This window comes from Pinus tabuliformis, chromosome 2_1, assembly GCF_031772625.1.
Source record: "Pinus tabuliformis cultivar Carrire ecotype Pingquan chromosome 2_1, CPIR1, whole genome shotgun sequence".
NCBI lineage: Eukaryota > Viridiplantae > Streptophyta > Pinopsida > Pinales > Pinaceae > Pinus > Pinus tabuliformis.
The window spans coordinates 94990750-95013532 of record NC_142299.1 but is presented as its reverse complement, the minus strand read 5'-3'; the positions used below and the strand labels follow the sequence as shown (position 1 = coordinate 95013532).

At 40.4% G+C, this 22783-nt stretch overlaps 1 protein-coding gene across 3 annotated transcripts in view; it reads right to left on the bottom strand.

Annotated features, from left to right (window-relative positions):
• Positions 1 to 1016: 1016 nt before the first annotated feature.
• Positions 1017 to 22783, bottom strand: part of PHR1 (photolyase 1) — a 321904-nt gene continuing 300137 nt past the window's right edge. Inside the window, exons 9-10 of one of the 3 annotated variants that reach the window (XR_016253747.1) lie at positions 16292 to 16447; positions 1369 to 1503 (exon numbers count right to left, since the gene is read on the bottom strand). Coding sequence is in view for 1 of the 3 variants with exons in the window: in XM_089402234.1 (XP_089258360.1) it covers positions 1342 to 1503 (162 nt within the window). In the remaining 2 variants the exon portion in view is untranslated. Of the gene's footprint in view, positions 1504 to 16291; positions 16448 to 22783 lie in introns of all 3 variants that reach the window. The other 2 variants (XR_016253748.1, XM_089402234.1) reach the window with 2 other exon arrangements.

Genomic DNA, 22783 nt, shown 5'->3' with positions numbered 1-22783 from the left:
CATATTTTACACTCTTCTCATTTATGTCATATGTTTCTCTCCTCAATGATGACACTTATGACCTCCCCTTTATGGCATAAGTTACCCTTCTCTTGCCTCTCCTTAATGGCATAAATTACACTTCTCTAAGACGCGTTACCTCTCCTTTATGGCATGAATTCGTTGCACCTCCTATAAATGTATCTCATCTTATTACACATGCACTGTGAAAAAAGAATTCGAATTTGAGAGAAAAAGCTGGAGAGATTTGAAGAAGATTGTATGAGAGACTTGGAGAATAAGACGAAGACTTGGTGAGCCAAAGTTGATTCAATGTTTTAGTGTTTCAGTGTTGATTGAGTTGAAGGGAGAAGTCAAGGTTGATTCAGTGTTTACATTTGTTGTTGCTACCATCGATATTTATGCAACTTGTTAGAATTTGAGTGAATTTATTCATTCTCTTGATTTCTCATTGTACTCTATATCTTTGTTGAACAATTCATAGCTAATAGAAAAAATTGCTTAGGTTTTCCCCTTTGTGGGGTTTTTTCCTGGTCATTGTACCTAAATCCTTTGTGTTTCATTTTGTTATTGGTTATCTTCCAATATGAATATAGTTTATGTTGTTTGTGTTCTATCTACAATTGCTTCACTGATATTGTAGCAAAAAAAGTTTTGTAATAAGTAATTGTTAAAACATAAAACATCAAAATTTCAATATTGTTTGTCTACTTGTACCTAATAGTATTGCAAACATTAAAATAAATAGATTACTTCACATACTCTTAAATTTAGAGATACTAATAAAAAATAATAATTTATAGCATTATACCTAATGAACAATCAAGTTCTCGAACCCATTACTATTTTTAACAAAATAAAAAAACTTTAAAAAGGAGAGGGAAAGGACTAAGGATGTTAGTAAATTCAAACCTGTAAAAGCATTTATATTAAAATAGAAAACTGAGCATTAAAAATGTTAATAAATCCAAACCCCAAGAGACCATACACAAACAAAAATATGCCTGCATCAAAAGTTGAAAACTCCGTTTGCAAATGCAGATGTTGACATTATCATTCAATTAGATTGTAGCACCGTGTCAAAAAGCATGCATATTTCAAACCTTCAACAACAAATTTGCAACATTTTTGTAACCCCATATATCCCCCAACAAATTTGCAACATTTGTATAACCCCATACATCCCCAAATACAATATCATGACAGCCCTAAGCAGGACCACGTTCATATTCAATATATTGACCCCAACATTTTAATTCTTTGAGATCTTTCAGAACTGCGATGAAAACCCTCGCAAAGCTGAGTAAACTTCGCCATAAACATAGGTTATATTAAAAATTTTCAACTTGTGGTTGGCACTGTGCTAGCTGTTGGTTGCTTCTTCTTGATTTCATTCACCAATCTGTTAACATATATGATATATCCATCAACATTAAATTTTCGCTTGCAACCTGCATAGTTCATATACCGTACTTTTCCAAAGACTGGACGCTCTTGCCAACCCTGCAGCAACAAATATTATGAAATGCGTCAAATTTAGAAGAAAAAATATAGTAGATGCTTTCTAGAATCTAGATAGTGTCTTTCATTACTCAAGCACCAGAGGAAATTGAGAAAAACTCCCACGAGCTCCAAGGCTTCAAAGAAATAAGAAAACGTGTCTCAAAGTTTCAGGAAGATAAGTATCAGTTCTTAAACACGCCAAGCATAATCAAAAGTAGACTCAGTTTCAAGCAAGCAGTTAATTTATTTAGAAATATCAGCTCTGACTTTATAAGATACAAAGTCTCAATTCTAATCTGAAGGCATTCTTCAAATTGATGACAGTAATATTTGGAGCCCACTTGCTCATTCTTTACTATTCGATCTCATCGTGTGCCTCGTACAGTTAGTATAGATTTAGGTTACATTTCCAGAGTCGAGGATGTTTCAGTCTATGAAGGAGAACAATAGGGACCATGATGGCGACGTTGTTGCCTCTCCTTCAACATTCTCTTTGACTTGACTTGTGCTTGGACTTGATATCGCGGTGAATGTCTAAATATATAAGCGGGCTCTCATTGCAATCATTTCACACATCTTTTGTACCTTCAACAATTATTATATACAATTATTACTTGTCCTATTATGAATACTTGCATATTTCAGTTCTTTTGAATTATTCTGTTGTGTATATGAATTTTGGTCATTACATACCTCATCTTCCAAATGTTAGTTCATATGAACTTTATTCCACTGGCATTCACTGTATTATATATGCCAAGATGTGCTAGAATATCCCACTTGAAAGCATTGATCTAACAGATTATAAGATGGTTTGAGAACCATCGTAATAGGCTTCAATTTGTGATGGTGATTTCTCTTCACTGTTTATCTTCCCAAATGCAAGTAATGTTTGTCTACTACCTAGAATGTAGTTGGATCCATGTGCTTTTTCTGCAAGGCTTCATCATTCAGCTTGGGTATTGGGAAGAACATGCATCACCCTTGCATGTACTTTAGTTTTTAGCTATATACTTGACCAAAAAAACAAATAAATAAATAAATAATCTTTCCCTTGTTCTTTTTATTGATGAGAAGTGAAACAAATAGAAAGTGCACTTGGAGGCTTATATTTTGCAATAGGCATTCTTCTTCTCTTCAACCCAATCAATCCATTCCCATATTATTCCCTTATCCTGATTATCTTTCTCTACTTATCTGACCTACATTCTATATTTTGAGAACATGTCTCATATATGACATGCAAGAGCATTCATCTATATTTTTTACTTTGCAAAAATATAGAGGTATGTAAAATGCTTTATAGTGATTTGGAGGTTTTGCTTGCAGGTGTGGTCTCGAGCTGTGCTTTTGAGTTGTTCCTGTTGCCACAAAATCTAGCAGAGCTAGTGCAAAGCCTCACTAGGGAAATCCAAACCTTGTCACAAGAGATCGGCTACCACCATCACCTTAACAACCTTTCTCTATCTATTTAGTGGTATTTGAACCACAAAGGAGAATTCCCTATATAGATCACCTAATATTCAATAAGAAGGGTTCAAGATGATTAATAAGATCTAATGCATGGGATATGGTACTAGCAAAGCCTGGAGGGCTAAGATAAATTTTACCAAAGTACAAACACTCTGTCCCTAGATCAATTAAGTAAATTGGAGGGTTGTTCTAAGTTAGGGTTTTAGATATTTTCAATAATAGGGCATCCAACGTCATATAACAACCAAAAGAAAATCTTACAACGATAACTCAACAATGGAGCAAGGCTATCAATTAGATATGTGGAGATTGGGGTTTGCAATGGAGGTTTTATGGTTGAAACATGCATAAATCAACAAATAGGGTTTCTAATGTTAGTTTTCCTACGAAACTAACACCTAACAAACCATAACCTAGAAAATCATAAATTTACTAAATGAATGCACAGCTAGGTTCTTAACCTAAATTAGCAAAAGCAAAATATAACCAATCTCACAAAAAAATTACCCAACAGATTCTGCCCAAACAAATATGTTCATTAAATTGATTCAGAAGCTACATGGGCTCTTGTCCTAGGATAATGGAGCCACTAAGGAAATACATATACAACATTGGATCTAATCCAAGTAATCAAGCCCTCCTTGTTTGTTATGGATCTCCTTGTTGCCCCCTTCCTTGGACCCAACATACTAGAGTATTACACTCCTCACTAAAATATCTCTCTCAATCTTGTGTTGTTGTATGGTGTCTTCTCTTCTCCTTAGCTTTGCTTTTATAACTTTTCATTGAACTAATGCCTAACCCTAATCTCCAAAGTGATTAACAACCAAGATTAGATCTCGCCTCACTTGAGATCAAGGGTTGAGATTAAAACATAATGACTAAAGTAAATAATTTAGTTTTTCTAATTTCCCTTTAGCTCAATAAGCCAACATAATAATTATGTGTTTTTCTTAAGTTAGATTTGGGCCATTGTTTTAAGAAACGGCCGTTTCGAAACCGAAACGGCCTGGTTGATTCGAGTCAATAGCAACACTGATGACCCGGCCCTTGAAACGGTTCAGTTGGCCGAGTCACCCATGACTCAGCCGAGTCATGGGTGAATCTGCCAACTCGGCCGTTTCTGTTATGACTCGGCCATTTCCATTGTAGTAAGTTTCATCGCAATGGTATCGGGTAGAAACGATACTTCATGGCCTAAACGACAGTATGAGCAAAACGGACGGAGCAGAGAGTTCGACTATTTCGTATTATCTCTCAAGTGGCCCGGTACTGTTTGTAAAAATACAAAGCACGTTGTGCTACAAACGCTTGCTGCCACGGGTAAGCTTCCTAATCAATAATTTCTTCATGCTCGATCAGTTCTTATACTGTTTTGGTTTAGTTTTCGATTTTGGTCTAGCCAAGTTCAAGGCTCAAATATAATGTCATGTTTATTGGGTGATTGAGGCAGTCTTTAAGATTCAAATCTAACTCCATCTTTACTGGGCAACCGTGTTCTCAATTTGATTTGGGAGGTTTGTAGTTGTACTGGCTGCCATGTTTATTGGGCAACCATGGTCTCACTTTGATTTCGGACGTTTGCATTGGCTGATTCCGAATTTTTGGTCATCTTAATTAAATCCGAATGATGGGAATCAAAGAGAAATTGTACCATGGAAATCAGAGTGAAAATTGGATCCCACTTCATGCTCAAATGTAACTCCATACTTGTTGTGCACCCATGTTCTCACTCTGATATAGGTGGTGTGTATTGGCTACTTATGAATTTTTGATCATCCTAGAGTGAAAACTGCTCACCATCTTCCTTGGGTTTTTTGTATTTGCTTGCTATGGGTATCAGAGGGAAAACTGCTCACTATCTCCCTTGGGTCTTCCCTAACATTACTCGGGTATCACCTTTTTGGCACTAGAACATAACAAATTTATGTCTGATTGTGGAAGTAGGATGACTCCATGAAAAATTGGAAGTTGGTTAAATGCTGCTAAGATATAACCAGCAGGTCTGCACAAGTTTTTTAATTTTGGAATGAATTACATATTCAGATCAAACTAATTAGTCAAATGGGTTAAAGATCAATGAGGCTGAGTCTCATAGGTGTGCATATAAAGCCAAAGATGGATGGGATGTTTGCAGTTAAAAACCCTTTGCAGTCCTGATTCCTCCTTGAGCAGGGACTCGATGAGAGTTGTGCATAGCGATTAAACTGTTGTCTTGGAATGTGAAGAGAGATTTGTGCAGGCTGTAATTGGGAGAGTTTTTGTAGCCTCAAGCATGATGCTCCTTAATGGATTGGTTCATGAGCCTACTTTGATCATATGTTGTCTTCCATCTATATTATAATGCTGTGTGTTTGGAAACATGAATGAAAATCTTTAAAATTATGTTTTTTTATAAAAAAAAAAAATATTCAATGTATTTTTTACAACGACCGAGTCACTAAAATCGAGCCGGCCGAGTCATTACCGTTTCGGAGTCGGAGTCGGAGTCGATCCTCGGCCGAGTCGGAGTTGGAGTCGGAGTCTTAAAACATTGATTTGGGCTAAGCTACAAATGCAACTTGGCCACACTAGAGCAAGTGTCTAAGGAGACTTTGGGTTACTTCTACATGCATAAAACTTAGGCTTGTGCAAAAGTACCTGCTTGAGCTACAAACATCAACACTCCGTCTTAGCGAAGGAGGTATTTCTTCCCCCTGGAACTAATTTAGATTCTGGAACTACACCAGCTACCACGGTTGCTCCCTATGAACTAGAAGCCTTCCTTTCCATCTGGTCTAGAAACATCCTCAAAGTCATACTCTCCTTAGCCTAGTTCCTAGAATCTTCCTGCTCTTGAACATCCCATAAGGTCATCTTATGCCAAGAAACCTTCTTGACCAATTTGGAAGAGTATGTTGACTGCTCCTCCCCTCTTGAACCTAATGGTTGACTCATTCTTAATTGCTTAACCTCCAGAGCTACCTTCTCCTTGTCCTCTATCATTGCTCTGCTTCGTGCCATCGCTCAAATAGGATAGCCTCTTAGCCTATACAGGTTGATCTCTCTAACTCCAATGATATGTCCCTAATTAGAGCTAGATCTCTTGGGTTTGATCAGTACATTCCCATCCTGGAAGGCTACACAAAACCCCTTCCTCTCCATCATAGAGACGGAAAGCAGACTCCACCTCAGTTCTAGTACCCATAGCACATCATTTACTTCCATCTTGTCTCTTGACTCAAGTTGAAATACCATTGTTCCAACCCATTCTACTACATGTTTAGCATCATCACCAAACCCTACATAGCATTCTAAGTCCCACTCGGTCAAGCTATTAAATTGTTCTCGTACTTATGTTTGTTGGAATTTGGGTAGCTCATAAGGTATTTCTGAGAGAAGGAAACCAAGCAAAAGTGAGTTGGTTGGGTAAGTTACCCAAGTGGTTAGGGTTTTGACCCAAAGTTGTGGGTTTGGACCCAAGTAAATTAATTGTTTATTCTAATTTATGGTTAACAGATTGAGTGGGAAAAACCCTAAAGGAGCAAGGGTTCACCAAATAACCTAAAAAGAAACTATAAATAGGAGAACAAAGGAAAGGCCTACACACACAAGTGGAGAAGGACTTTCACTTGTGGAGAGAGGGAGGCTAAAGGACCTAGACGTAGGTCTGCCTTAGAGGAGTCGTAGCAGCAAGGAGGCCAAGTTTCTCCATGCTCTGGTCAACTAAAGGAGCCACTATCAAAAAGGGAGAAGGAGGCCGATCTAAGTGTCGGAAGGTCATGTTTGAGCATTGGAAGGTCATATCTGCAAGAATAAAGTAAAATATGAGTGGTGGAAGGTCATATCTGAAAGAAGAAAGTTAGATATGAGTTCTAGAAGGTCAGATCTGCAAGAAGAAAGTTAGATTTGAGTGTTAGACGGTCATATTTGCAATAAGAAAGCTAGATTTAAGTATTGGAGGGTCAGATCTGCAAAAAAAAATGTAGGTGATCTGAAGAATCATATCTAGCAGATCGAGAAGTTGTAGTGTGGTTGCAAAAGGACCGGTTGCCAAGGACAACCACAATAAAAGGACCTTGAGATGAAGGCACTAGCTCAAGGATGCACTTGATTTTTTGGGCAGATCTTAGATCTAATAGAATAGATCTCAAGCCCTAAGTTTTGTATACTATGTATACTAGTTGTATCAAAGATCTAAAGGGCCATGATTCCTGGTATGGGAGCCCTAATGATTAATTATTAATGGACAAATAAAGGTCGAGATTTGGGCCATATAAATCTATGTACTTAGTTGATCTCACTGTTGTTAAATTTTCATTGTGCAAAGTGTTGTTAATATTGTGTATCTTCAATGTGTCTATGCTCTAGTTTAAACATAGACCAAATTTGGGGTACAAGGATAATCCAACATGGAATCAGAGCTACTTTGAAGAGCAGGTGGATCAAAGTGTGCATAGGAAAGCAGAGCAAGCTAGTGGAGATTGTATAGGCTCAAAGGAAGTCTAGCTTCAGAGGGAGGCTACAAAGGATTGTTGGCCACCCAATGGAAGTCTTAATCTTTAGGTTAGAGTACGAGAGAGTGGAGTTTTCAGCCGATGCAAGGACAGTCACAAACCATGCAAGAACACTCATGGTGGTACAAGGAAAAATCATGTTGCATGCGAGGACAATCATGCACCATGCAAGATAAAGTTTTTCCAAGTACAAAAGAAGATGTAGCACATGCAAGGACAGATATGGCTACGCAAGGGAAAGCCATGACTCATGCGAGGAAAGTCATGAAGCTGGAGATTTCAAAGTGTGAAGGAAATACCTTCCTCACTAAGAGGGAGTGTTGGAATTTGGGTAGCTCAGAGGATATTTCCAAGAGAATGAAGCCCAACAAAAGTGAGTTCGTTGGGCAAGTTACCCAAGTGGTTGGGGTTTTGACCGAGATCTAAAGAAGGAAAATCGTGTGATATGAAAAAGGTTAAAAGATTAATTCTCTCACATGATTTCCAAGGACGAATTTTCCTGATTAGGACTGTTTATGGACCTAAACCATACTTGTTTCAAGTTTTGAGACCTATCCAAGTCATCTTTGAGGTTGTCCAAAGCATCTTTGAGGAAAATTCATGTCTCCTCTTGAGGCAGAAAAATTCAGCCAATTTTGAGGTCCTTCCTCAGGCTGAATTTCGATCATGTAAAGCAGAGCTCCTGAGGCTCATCTTGGCCTATTTCTGAGTTTGTTTCATGCTAACCTGAGGCAGATTCTGAATTGTTTCTCAGGCATATTACAAGTTGGTATTATCAGACCGATTCAAGGCAATCTTGAGTTTTTTTTAGGCTTATTCTAAGGGCTAGTCGAAAGTTGTATCAAGGCATAAATAGGGTTTGATCTAGAAGAGAAGTCAGTCTTGTACAGTGGCTGCATATATTAAGTGATACTTGGACAACTTTGACAAAGTATTTGGTGCAGACCTAGATGTCATCTTTGTAGAAATCTGAAGCAGTCCCTAAAGAAGTTTGAGCAGATCTTGAAGTTGTTCTGGTAAGAAATCTGAAGCAGACCTTGATATCCATCTTGAAGAAGTTTGGAGCAGATTCTGAAGCAGACCCAAGTCCCCTTTTGAGGAAGCTCAACAATCTGTCCTAAGGCATATGTGAAGTAGTTGATAGGAGGTAGGAATTAGAATCTTTTTTTGTTGCATTAGAGGTCAGAGTTACAGTGGCATACTTATTGGAGCAGATCTGAAGTTGAACATGGTTAGGCAGAGATAGAAGTGATTGAATATTGTTGTATTTGGGTCATTGTCACTGGTATGGTAGCCCAAGATTATTGTTCTATATTTTATTATTAAGGGTGGTGCTAAAGAAGGAAGTTGTAGCTTCCTTCCGAAGGTTGTTGCCTCCTTCCAGTGGACGTTGGTAAACCGGGGGTTCTAGCTCCTTCTAGTAGTGGTTGGTAGTTGGTAAACTGAAGTTGTAGCTTCCCTTGTAATATAAATAACATGTTCATATAATTCTTGTGTATTCCTTGATGTGATGTTATCAGTTAATTCTTTGTAATCTTTGATTGTTGAAATTTATGAAACATTGATTGACCTTCCCCCCTCAGTATTTTCAACAACTAGTATCAGTGTAGGTTACCCTCTTAGAGTTTCATCACTGACGGAAGAACATAAACAAACATGGATCATATGGAAGGCATCTCTTCAAGGACAATTCCGATATTTGATGGAAATTATTATCCACTATGGAGCAGTTGCATGGAAACCTACTTGAAGGATATAGGAGTGGATGTTTGGCTCTCCATCATGAATGGCTACAAAGTTCCTAAAAATGATCCAACAGATCCTGACAAGAAGAAGTTTTTCAGTTGCAATTCAAAAGCTCTTCATGCCATCACAGGTGGATTATCAAAAAATGTCAAGATCAAGGTAATGACTTGCACCAAAGCCAAAGATGTTTGGCATGTTAATTTTGGCATCTAGGGAGAAATTCCCTAGCCCACATTTAATTATGAAATATAATTTCAAGTGATTAAATAAAAGGATTTTATTATCAAGTCTGCTTCAATCCATTCGTGGGAAAAATAATTATTTGAATTTAAATTCCCACCGAAATTTCAAGGTCTGTTAATTTAGGTTGTCATTGATGTCAATATGGCACTAGCCGAGATGGAAAATATTCTTGAGATGCCTGGTTCCAAATGATGATGTCATAACTCTTGTTTGAAGAAGATGTCAAGCCACGAAGATGTCAAGCAACTAATGAAGAAGTCTTGCCCGAACAAGTCCTTGAACTAACTATAATGTTGTTGAGTGCCAATCATGTGCCTTGATTGGTGATCTAGACCTTAGGTGCCAATATACAAGCCTTTGAAGTGGAGGACTATAATTGATGAAATCATACACGTGATAATGTCATACTCTTTAAAGAATGACCACACTTTGACATAATTGGAAGACTACTTTGGTGTCTTTGACAAATTAATGAAGGCTGCACTATGACATATTATTGCACTATCATTGAATACATGATGCTATACCTTCATCATGATGTTGGATACTATCATGATGACATTATTGGTGCAAAACAATGGAGAAGCCACGCTGTCCCAAAACATTCCTCATACTATTCCAAATATTTTATGCATAGAAATTTAAGGATAGTCACAAAGAAAATTAATGTTCACTATCTTAGAGGCAGAATTCCTTGATGACATCTACACCATCTTGTAAAGCATAATTTTGCCTTTCCAATGAGCTATTACTCAACCCAGAACTCCAAGCGGTTTGGGAGAAATGAATTTTTGAAGTTAATTATTAATTCTGGACATGGAGCCAACCTATGCTAGAGTCCTCATGTCGGCCTGCCTATAGAGACACGCCTATTCATTTAGCATGACAGAAACCATATATATTAGGCCTCCAACTTCATTCTTCCATCATCTTTTCAGTCATCCAAAAGGACAGAGGAGGAGGATCATATCGCATCTCGTGAACTAAAGGACTGTTCTAGCCACCTTATGACATGACTACATATTAAGTGGATTGCGGACTGTGGAAGAAAATGTGCAGACTATTTTTTTGCAGTTTGGTCTGAGCAAGACGGGTCAGATCTGCGAACTGTTGAGTCGTGAATAATTGCAGCAGCTTCGGAATAGAGGGTGGGATCTTCCTGTGGTAACATTGGATTAATATTCGGTACAGCAAACTTTGTCTTCTGGCTCAGAGCCTCCCTTCAGACAGGTATAGTATCGTTTACAGTCAATATCTTGCCGTGATACCTCTTGGTGAGGACTGTGTATCATCACTTTGATCAGACTCTTGGTCAGTAGCTCGGACATTCCATTGGTACAACAAGTCTAGTGGTGGAATTAATTGAAGTCAAGCACATGTGAAGTCAAAGATATTCAAAGGATGAAGATATGGCACCTCTATGACTGGACAGCTAATAACGATGATGCAAGGTGATCAAGTTTGCAACAGTGATAGACTTGACAAACAAATATATGAAGTATATACTTGTTACAGCCCTGTTACCTGCTCTGTGGAGTAACAATACTTTGAGTTGTTGCAGAGTTGGTGCAGCATGGTGCAAGAATATTGTTGCTGAGTAGATGGTGCAGAATTGGTGAGCTGTGGTGAAGAAGTGTCGGTGAAGTACTGGTGACATGTGGTGCAAGAACATTGGTGCAGAATTGATGAAGAAGTGTGGTGCAGAATAGATGGTGCAGTATGGTGTATAAATCCTTGTGTAGAAGTATTGGAATAGTTTGAACAGTGGTCTGGTGCAGTGTGGTGCAAGGACATTTGTAAAGAAGAATTGTCACAATCTAGTGCTAAATTCTTGGTGCAACAGTGGTCTAGTAGTCTTGAGATAATCTGGTGTTGAAATATTGGTGCAGTGCAGAAGTCATGGTGCAAACTTTGGTGCAGACCTTTGGAGGTAACTTGAAGTAATCTTTGGGACTAACCTTGGACCAGATTTGAAGAAGGTGCAGAACTATTATTAGAGCTGGTGCAGAACTTGGTGCAGTTCATTGAAGACACATTGAAGTGTTGTATTGAAGATCATAATGCAGTGTTGATGTCATGATGAGGTAACTTGAAAAGATAGATTAGGTATTATGAAGAATAGTTGTGACACTTTTTGTATGACAAGGTTTTCATTGATGACGTGACGTGGGGACTAAGTGAAGGGATAACTGAAAATTGACAGGGCTTGATGAAGAAGAGTTTGGGAGTCGTGAAACCAAACATATCTTGACAAAGTGAAGCTACAGGAGTGGTCTCTTTGGAGTTGGTGCTCCTAAACTCAAGGTTGGTGCCTTGGATAAGATAGGGTCAAATCCCTAGAGGTTGGAGCCTCACTAAAGTCCGAGTTGGTGCTTGGAAACAATTTGGAGCCTGGGAGATTGAAGATCAGTGTCTTCATCAAGGGTTGGAGCCCTACCCATATTGTACTTGATTCATTATAAAGTGTGAAAATTATATCACTGCAGCAATTGATTCACTTTTCCTACTTATTCCACAATAAGTTATTTATGAAATTACTTCAATAAACATTAAAATAAATGCTGCTGCAAATATCACACTATAATACAGAAACAAACATATGCACAAGAATCAACACATTGACACAGTTATTTTGGACAACAGTCCCCAGAAAAACCCAATGTGGGAAAACCGGTGTAGCAAGGGACATTTTTATTATTCAGCGATTCTTCAGTACAACAGGGTGCCAAACTGACTTACCCACAGAGAGAAAAATTCTCCAGTACTTCCCCCAATCCCAACTTCAGCCCGACTGACCTTTGCGTGGCTCTCAAACCCTCTGCATCAGCCCCTGCTTGACTGTGTCAGCCCTGGACCTCTCTGCATCATCCACGCAGGCCCAGTTAATGACTGCGCAATCTCCTGCTGCCTTTGAATCTACCTGAAATGCCCTGCGTCTACCTCTCCTGCCTCTACGTTGATCTCAAGTGGTTGATCCCATCTCTCTGTTCTGTACTTGTTGTCTCATGATTGCTCACCAAACCACTGGTTCAATTTCTCAACTAACCCCGCTCCAGAAATCGAACTGACTGGTCTCCCTCAATGTGTTCTCCAAGTGACCCTCAAGCCTCCTCTTATACTTTTCTCGTTGACAAATCAACGGCGGAGATTAAGTCCGTAATCAACGGCTAAGATTAGACCTGGCTTGATCCATGACTTTTGGACCATTCTAACGCAGTTTTATATTAATTCACATTAATATTTTAATTTCTCTAAGTTTAGACTTAGGAACTCCATTAAAAATATTAATTATTTTAATATCTCTCAAACTATTTAAAATCTGCCCAAACCCTCTCTAGGTATTGGAGATCTCATGTGCTTTAGCCTCTCCACAAATTTTTGTGGCTAGAGCACATCCGATGCTACCCCAAATCAACACTCCCTCTTAGCAAGGACTGTGCTCCAGTAATACTCCTCACTGAATATCACCCTGATCATCCGGCATCGGTCCCTGTGATGATGCTAAGCCTCGCTGCCCAACATCCTTTGCACTGCTACATCTTGTACTACTACCCATGGTTGTGCCACTGCCACTGCTGCATCTGTACAATAACTCTCTCTCTGCATCCGTGCTACTGCTGGCCCTTTCGCACTGCAACTCCCTGCATCTATGTTGCTGCTAGTCCTTTCTTCCAACACTGCAACTCCCTCTACATCCGTGTTGTTATCACTCCCATTTCTGCTACTGAAATGGGTTCTTGACCATCCCCATCTTTTCCCTGAAGTAGTCAAACTTTGTCTTCCAAAGGGCCTTGGTGAGGATGTCCGAACCCTGTTCTCCTGTGGGAGTGTAGCTCAACTGTACAACTCCTCGTTGAACACAGTCCCTGACAAAGTGAAACCGGATATCAATATGCTTTGACCTATCATGAAACACTGGATTCTCAGAGAGCTTGATGCAACTCTGATTATCGCACATGATCCTGGTCGCCTCCATATTTCCTCTAAATAGGTTCACAAGCAGTTTTCTAAGCCATATGGCCTCACACGAAGCTGTGCTCGCCACCATATATTTTGCCTTTGATGAGCTCAAAGCCACAAACTTCTGTTTCCTACAGCACCAAGAGGTCATTCCTGATCCAATGTTGAAACAGTACCTAGAGGTACTTTTCCAATCCATTGAACTTCCTGCCCAATCTGCATCAATAAATCCACTCAACCTGATATCCTTACCTTTGATGTACAAGAGTCCATAGTCAACTAATCCCTATAAATACCTGAGCACATGTTTGGCTGCTTCCCAGTGTGCCCTATTTGGTTCCACCATGAACTGACTGAGGGTGTTGATAGCGTAGCAAATGTATTGACTAGATACATCAGGGACCCTATGAGCTGCCTGTATAGGATGGGATCAACATCCTTGTCTTCTGATGCATCAATCTTCTTCCAGTTGATGATCATTGGCGTAGCCACGGGTCTACAGTCCTCCATCACGAATCTTTTCAAGATCTCTATAGCATACCTCTCTTGCCCAAGGAAGATCTCTCCCTTCTGCTGCAAAACTTCCAACCCTATGAAGTAGTGCATTTGTCCTAAATCCTTCACATCAAATTCTATGGCCAGGTTCTTCTTGCACTCCCTAATGAGTCTAGATGATGCTGTCAGAAAAAGATCATCCACATATAATACTAAGATTAGCATCTCGTTCTCTACAACCAGATAGAAGAGATTCGAATCCATGTCACTCTTGAAAAATCCCATCTTTTGCAACTAGCCATCTATTCAACCATACCATGCTCTCGGTGCCTGTTTCAGCCCATACAAGGCTTTATTCAATCTACATACATGAGACTTCTTCTCATGAGCCTCAAAATTCTTTGGTTGTTCAATGTATACCTCTTCTTCTATTACCCCATTTAGAAATGTCGTTTTGACATCCATCTGATGGATCTCCAATCCCATCTGGGCTACAAGAGATATCACGGTCCTAATAGATGTATACCTGGCTACTGGAGCGAAGGTCTCCTCATAGTCAATCCCTTCCTTTTGAGCATGTTGATTTGGCGTAGCATCGGATGTGCTCTAGCCATGAAATTTGGTGGAGAGGTTGGGGCACATGAGATCTCCAATACCCAGAAAGAGTTTGGGCAAAGTCTAAACAATTCAGGAGATATTAAAATAATTAATATTTTTAATGGAGTCCCTAAGTTTAACTTAAGGAAAATAAAATATTAATGTGTATTAATATGAAACTGTGTTAGAATGGTCCAAAAGACCTGGATCAAGTCAAATCTAATCTTAGTCGTTGATTAGGGACTTAATCTCGACCGTTATTATGTCAACAGGGAAAAGTATAAGAGGAGGCTTGAGGGTCACTTGCAGAACACACCAGAGTGATCAGTCATTCTATTCTCTAGAGCGGGGTTTACTAAGAGAGATAGAATTAGTGATCGGGAGTTGCAGCTGAGGGGCATTGAGTACAGAGAGATAAAGAGGTAGAGATAGTGCTAGGAGAGCTAGCCGAGGAGAGTGACGTAGAGCCAGCCAGGGCTCACCCAGGGCCACGCAGAGACAACCAAGGGCTGCGCAAAGCCGCAGAGAGGCCAGCGTTGTTCATGCAAAGGGCCAGAGGGCTGACGCAGGGCCTCCTAAGACTGAAGGAGACCCATCCGGGTGACACAGGGCCAACGTTGGGCAAAGAGGGGTTGACGCAGTCCAGAAAAGGTTGACGTTGAGGTTTCTGGGGCAGATTGGTGCTATATGCACAAGTACTAGTTCTCACTGAAGGTTGTCACTTGGTCAGCCAGCGCGAGATCACTAGGAGCTCAAGCCAACTTCTATAGATTTTAGAAGAAGCTCTATGTGTGATGAAAGGAAAGAAATATTACTCTACAGATGTTATTAAACTGCAGAAAGGAGAAAGATTGGAATGTAAAGCAAAACCTAGTAAACCCTAATTAACAAACTAATTCTACTTTTGCCAAAAACACTTATGAAAACCATGAAAAAAATGTCATTACCTACTCAAGGAAGTAAACAACATCTAACTGTGCTATTTCTGGAAGTAAATAAACAAAAAATATATTTTTGGATTTGTATGTGTTTCTATGTGAATTTAACATGCATCTAACTCATTGTGTGTGAGTGTGGCAGCGAACAGGTGGTGTTAGAGGGCGGTTTTGGAGCTTGGGAGGATGTACGATGGTGTGGATGGGTCCTAAGAGGTCTTAGGTGGCCTTCTGGAGCCTTTTTCCCACACTCGGCCTTCAAAAGAAAGCCTACAAGAAAAACTACAGGAGGACACAGGAATACTACAGGAGGAAAACAGGGAAACTACAGGAGGCCTACAAGAGGAGGCCGAGAGCAATTTTCATTGTTTTGAGGGTGTCAAAGTGGGTGGAAAAGGTGGATGAAGGTTGGCATAAGGTGTTAGGGCGCCTAAGGTCTACCATGAATCAACAGGAGAGAGAAAGATGATTGGGTTTGCTCAAGGAGAGAGGAAGAAGTTCCATGAAAAATGAAAGAAACTGGGGCAGAATTGAAGTGAGGTTTGGGAGACCTATAGGGCATGGATCAGATGGAGGGTGTGATTGCTAGTAAGTTGGCCTACTGCTGGAAGAGATCTGTTGCATAGAAACTGATAGTCAACCAAGAAAATCAAGCAACCAATGAAATGAGTGCATCCTAGGAAAAACAGAGTTTTGCATTAAAATGGCCTAAACTATGATGTATAGAAGGAAATGCTGGGAAATGTTGTAAGAAAGGAAAGCATGCAAAAGGACTATTGCAAATCAGGAAGTGAACATGATAAAGAAGATCTAAAGCAAAGCAAAACTGGACTATCAACCTACTAGAGAGCTGCAAACACTAGAAGTCATAGGAGTGAGGAAAATCTGTGTTTTTGGGGCAGCAAGAGAGTCTTTGCCTCAAATCATGGTCCCAGAGGGAGAAAAAGAGGCCAAGGCACTGTTGCTAGCCTTTTGAATCTTCTCTAATCACTGCATAACCTGCCACAAAAAGCAAAAATGTAAGCAAGCTACTAAATCATCAAAAGCAACCTATTCTTAACCATAAAAGAAACACATCTAACAACAAACTAATCTACAAACTGAAGTAAAGCATACAAATACAAGTAAAGAGAAGCTTGACTGCTTGGATTGGGCCCTAACCCAAGAGCTTCAACCCTCTAAGGTAACTCCGTGCTAGCTCAAAAAGGATTCCATCTTCATTATCAAAAAATAGTAAGATTACATAAAACTGTCATAAAATAGTAAGCTCAAAATTTGAGCAGAGTTTCCACAAGCAAAAAAAGTCGACCCTAGTGAGGCCTTAGGTCTCTCTACTTATACATCTGAAGCTACCAACAACTTACTTAAAATCAGAGGCTTGGCTCCCAAAACTCGAGATAACTATCAATCATCTTCCATTTGCTCGGTTACCTTCTAGTGCATGATTCGGCTGCTTGTACTCCGAGCTGAATGAAGGGGAATTCGAAGTGAGTAGCAATAAATGATGGGGATTCCCTCCTACAAGTCCTCTCCTCTATCTACTTCGAGTTATTGTTGCAGTTTGACCACTAGATCCTTGACTTTGACCTCGAAATCCATCAATAAGTTGCATTAAATACATGTTAGACCACATGGCATAATAACTAACTCAAATCACCTTATAAGCATAAATATAATCAGAAAATCATACAATAAGCTCAGAGAATGGTTGATTTGACTAGGTTAGGAGGTAAAATGAGCCCATATAATTACCCATTTATGAGGCTCATCATCACCCCCCTCCTGAAGGTGTTGCTCATCCTCTGAGCGACCTAGTCAATCTCCTGGCCTTTCATGGCCTTGGTGGCCTCCCTAGCATTCCATGCTTTTGATGTGGTCTTCTCATGTTCTCCATAAAATCTTGTCTTTTTGTCTATGTCTTTCCACTGCTCCTTCTTTTCTTCTTCTCTTCTACCTTCCAGCATGCCTAATATGAGTGGAGGACTTAGTTTGAGGCCAATCCAGTCGACCTTCAACCTTTGCATGGAGCGCTTGTACATTGGCACTCTTTTCAATGCTTCCTTCAACCTCATGGGGGAATGGTATTCTCTGATCTGCAAGCTGTGGGGTAGGTGTTCCATCTTCTCATGCATGCATGCACACAGTCATCCCCAAGTAGCCTAAGCATATCTTCAAAGTATGAAATGGCTTGTTCCTGATGGGCTAGATATTTAGGAGCAATCTGAGGGTCATTGGCAAGAAAGTTGTGTGTGCTGATGAGTGCCATAGGATCTAATGGCTCAGCTCTTATCATCAATGGTTCATTCTGCTCTTTTATGAACAATCTTTTCATTTCTGCTGCCCTCAATTCTTAATGGTTCATCCATGACGCCATGGCCATTAATTGCAAATCCCCTAGCTTGGCATTGGGGTCCCACACATTCAAGTCTGTGAGGGCCATGTTGTGTAGATAGAACTCTGCCATCTTGCTTTGTCCTAGGAGGTGCTTTGGTCACACAAATCCATGAACTGCCTGTAGTCTTGGAAAGGCATTATGCCTCTTTGTGCCAAAGTTTTTATTTGGAATTGAAGCCATTGATCCTTCAGATAAAGGCCATAAGATTTAGTTGGTGTTCTACATTGTAATGCTTTTATGGATAAGCTGGCCATGTATGCCAAATGAATCTCTTTCTCTTGCAGCTGCCTCCTTAGTAATTCATTCTCATTCTCAAGGTGGCTTCTTGTAATGGTTTCTCTGTCTCTGATAGCACTCAATTCCCTGCCCATTTCCCTGAGTTTGTCTTCCATGTGGCCAATATCCTCAACTCCTTTGGACTTGGCTATCTGCCTATGCGTTCTCACTCTCTCTTTTTCCAATTCGAAAAATAATGGAATTGCAAATTTCTGTGGGATTATCTTGCCTCCCTCAAGTAGTCTGTAATAGAAGTCAAGATTAGGCTGGGAGTCAGGTTCTTGTAGCTCTTGTGCTTCCTCTTTCACCTCTGGCTGTCCTCCTATCTTTTCCTCAAGTTTTTGTGTCTCTTTTAGTTTGGACAGTGTCTCCTGTAGGACTGTTCTAGCCTCCTGTAGGTCTGGTTTGGGGTCCTATAGAACTATCTTTCCCTTCCATGTAGAAGATCTTGTAGTCCTCCTTTCATAGGTTATGGGTGTCTTGGAAGGAGATTCTTTCCCCTTGGCAGATGGTGAATCTTCAATGTTAATGGGAGTCTTTGATGAGGGCTGAGGTTTGCCTGTTTTAATTCTAGTACTCTTCCTTGCCCTGAAATACATGGAGTTTTTTCTTTTCCTCTTCTGCTTCTGCTTGACTAGTGTACCGAGGGCAGTGAGGGCAATTGTTGCTTCTCTTTCCAAAGTTTTAAGGGACTCTTCTCTTTGCTCTGCCCTCTCTGCCTCCTTTTCTCCCTCTTCTGTCTCTTTTTCCTCCTCCTGCTCTGTCTCTTTCTACCTCCTGTTCTGTCTCTTCAACTCTCCCCTCCTCTATTTATTTTCCTTCATCCTTCCTCTCTTGCTCTGCTATGTCACCACTGGCTTCATCTTCTCCTCCTTATTGTTCTCCCTCTTCACTGACAGCAGGACTGACATCATAGGTTAATGTCTTGATGTCATCCTTCGCTGTCATATTTCTGAAAAATTCCCATGCTATAGGGATTGCAAGGGTATGGAGGGCTTCTTCTACTAAGATCTTGGTTAGGCCATGGTGAGCTAGCTGTTGTGAATTTCCTTCTTATACCTTGGTGCTGGAGTCAATGAGGGACTGAAGGAGAAAGTAAGGAAAACTGAGCTTTTGATGTGTTGGGGTATCCATGCCATATCTCAATTCTTGGAAGATTCTGAAATGATATCCATAAACAATGTTGTGCCTCCCCTCACAAGAAATGTATTTGATCACTTGGTAGCTAACCTCATCCCAGGGATATGGTACACTAGCCCTCCTAATTCCATTTTTGTCTTCAACACGGGTTTCATTATCTTGGAAAAATTTCCTCTTGGCAGCCTGGGCAATTATTTTCTCATCTTTTCTCCAAGGCAGCCCAAGAGGAAGGGTAGTGACCCTACTAATGAATTCAGGGGATTTTAATGGAGAGGCCTCTAATGGTTACAGTAGCATAAGTTCTTGTGTGAGGGACCACAGAGAGAGCAAATTCATGGGCAATTTCATCATCAAACCCTCTAAACTTCTCAAAAAAATTCATCCAATTTGTTCTTGTAAATATTTCCACCACTTGAGGATGTGCATGGAGTCTAGTGGAGTTAGTGGGCTCTTTTCTCATAAACCCCTATGGCATACTGCATGTACTTCTTTTGAAAAACTAGATATGGAGGTGGAGACAAAGAATTTTGAGTGAAATAGAAAAACGGAGGGGATTGTGTTTTTTTTTTTAAACAATTTTTTTTTAATGTATTTCTACCATCTTAAAGACTCTTTTTATCTTCAATTTGAGACCAACTCTTTCACATTTTGATATTCAACAGAGGGCATTCATGAACCCTACCTCTTCAGACTAAAATTCGTGCCAAAAATCATGTTTCCTCCCTTCAAAATGACTCACTACCTCTCCTGTAGAAGCCCACTGTCCCTCCTGTAGATTTCCTATAGGTGCTCCTGTAGAAAACCTGTAGAGCTCCTGTAAAAGATGCCGAGAGCAAAAATATGGAGGAAATCAATGGAGGATGGTGGATACGAGGCTACGAGGGCATAAGAACACCGTTGTGTCGCTGAGTTACAAGGAGAAACTGAAGAAAAAGTAGTGAGAATGCGCGGGGAGGAGTGCTCATTACCTTTTATCATTGTTTTCGGTTATGAGTGCTGAGCTGGCAAGGTGTACGTTGACCAGATTAAGACCGTTGGTCCCCACCCGCTTGGTCATCATGACCCCCCTCGTAATCATCCCCTCATTACTGCATCAGAGTTAACTCTTCCTCCCACTACCTGTCCTTCGCATCTTTTGCTTGAGTTGACTATGTACACGTGTGGGTGATATCTCGATTAAGTGGAGTCAACTAAATGAAGGTGGCCAAGTTAACTAGCCACCTTTCCCTCTATTGATTTCAACCATCTCGTTGCCTTCGTATGATTCCTAATTACACAAATGCAGATAGAGGAGTGACTTAGCTACTTACCTGTAATCCAAGTGTATTTGCTGCCATCGACTATGAGGTGTTATGGCTTTCTCTGCTGCATGCCTTCATTTTCCCTCATGCATGTTGTCTTCGCTTGCTGATGTGTTATTGTGTGATTTTGCAGGTTCTTCTTTTGCTGGAGCTGAGCTGCATCTGCGTTTTCAACCTTCAGATGTGTTGTCCCTTGCTGCTGGTGCTGGACTTCTATGGCATCAGCTGCTACAGGAATTCCTACAGGAGCTCCTATCGCTGCTTCTCCTCTTGAGACTTCAGCTATTTCCATGTGCTTGGAACTCGCGAATGATGCCAGAGGTGGAGATGAATGATGGAGGGATAGTAGCTAAGCTTCAGGTAAAGTTAATAGTGTCTTTTCTCCCTTTTTTTTGTTTTTCTTCAAAACCGAAAAACTGTTTTTCTGTGTTTTTTCTTAGAAAGGAAAAAAAAATAATGATGCTTGGAGTGTGATGCATGCTTGGAAATGATGGCAAGGAGGTTTGAAGATGGTAAGAGGGATTATAGGTTCCTCATAAAGCTTTTCTTGTCCCTCAAACTATCTCCTGTAAACACTTTTGGCTCTCTGTAATTCCTACAGGAACCTCCTATAGAAAAAATAGAGCCTCCTGTAAAAAACACAGTGTTGGAAGAAGAGGTACAGTGGGGCGAAAGAGATGCCAAAAATCATGGAGGAAGGTGTGGAGAAGATGAAATGGATGCTGGTATGAATGTCAAGGTCCCCTTAGCACCTTCTTCTGCTCCTTGTAGTCCTCCTGCAAACCTGCAATGCAATAAAAATTCATTTTTTCTTTCTCTTTTTTTTTTTTTTTGGAAAACAACTAGAGCGCCTCAGAGAGGTTTTCACCTTAATTGCCTGCCTTGGGCGCCTCCAAGGGATGCTTTCACCCAGGGATCTTATTCTTTTCCCCTTTTTTTTTGACATCACTGGGCCGCCTCAAAAAAGGTTTTCAACCCAATGATGGGACTCACGCGCCTCATGGAGGTTTTCACTTGAAACCTTATTTTTTCTCCTTTTTCTTCAATGAATGGGTGAAGTGGAAACTAAGACATGCTCCACTACCATCACTGTTTTATTCAAATCTTCAATAAACTCTAGCTTGAAGAGGTGTTTCTTGTAGACTTTCAACCGATGTCCATTGACAAGCATGGGGATGGCTTCATCATCAATGGTTCTGATCAGAACTGAACCATTGTCATTGCATTTCTCCACAGTGTAGGGTCCCAGCCATCTTGTCCTCAACTTGCCTTTGAAATCCTTGTATCTTGAATCATAGAGTAGTGCCCAATCTCCCTCTTGGAATTGCTTCTCCCTGATATTTTTGTCATGCCATATCTTTCTCTGAAGCTGAACTACCTCTGTATGGAGAAGGGCTTGCAATCTATATTCATCCAATCCATTGAACTAAAGTAATCTCTCCTTCTGTGCATGGCTGAGGTCTAGGTCCAGCTGAGCTACCATCCTTAGGGTATTGAATTCAAACTCTATTGACAGCAAAGCCTTCTTCCCATAGACCAGTTCATAGGGTGTGAACCTGGTGGTGGTCTTCCATGTTGTGTTGTAGGCCCAAGTGGCCTCAACTAATCTGTCTGCCCAGTCTTTTCTGCTGCTACTCACTACCTTGGTTAGGATCCCTTCCAATGCTCTGTTAGTGACCTCCACTTGCCCATTGGCTTGTGGATGGTAAGGGGTGGAAGTCTTGTGCTTGATCTTATGATGTGTGAGCAGATCTTCAATCAAGTTGGAAGTGAACTGACTGCCTTGGTCTGTGACCAACTCTCTCAGATACTCGAACTTGTAGAATATGTTTTCCCTCAAAAACTCAGCTACTTTTTCCTCTGTCGCTGCTTTGATTGCTTTTGTCTCCGCCCACTTTGTCAGGTAGTCGGTGCACACAATGATGTACTGCTTCTGCTTTGAAGGGGGGTTGATAGGCCCCACAAATTCCATGCCCCACTTCTCAAATGGCTCAAAGGTCACTTGAGGTTGCATGGGCATTTCATCCTTTGGAGTGGGTTTCCCCATCCTCTGACACCGATCACACTGGCTCATGTATCTCCTCACATCCTGATGAAGAGTGGGCCAGTAGTAGCCTGCTTGCAATATCTTGAAGGTAGTTCTTTTTGCTACAAAATGACCTCCACAAGGCCCGTCATGACAGATCAGAAGGATGTCAAAGACTTCCTCCTCCCTAACATATC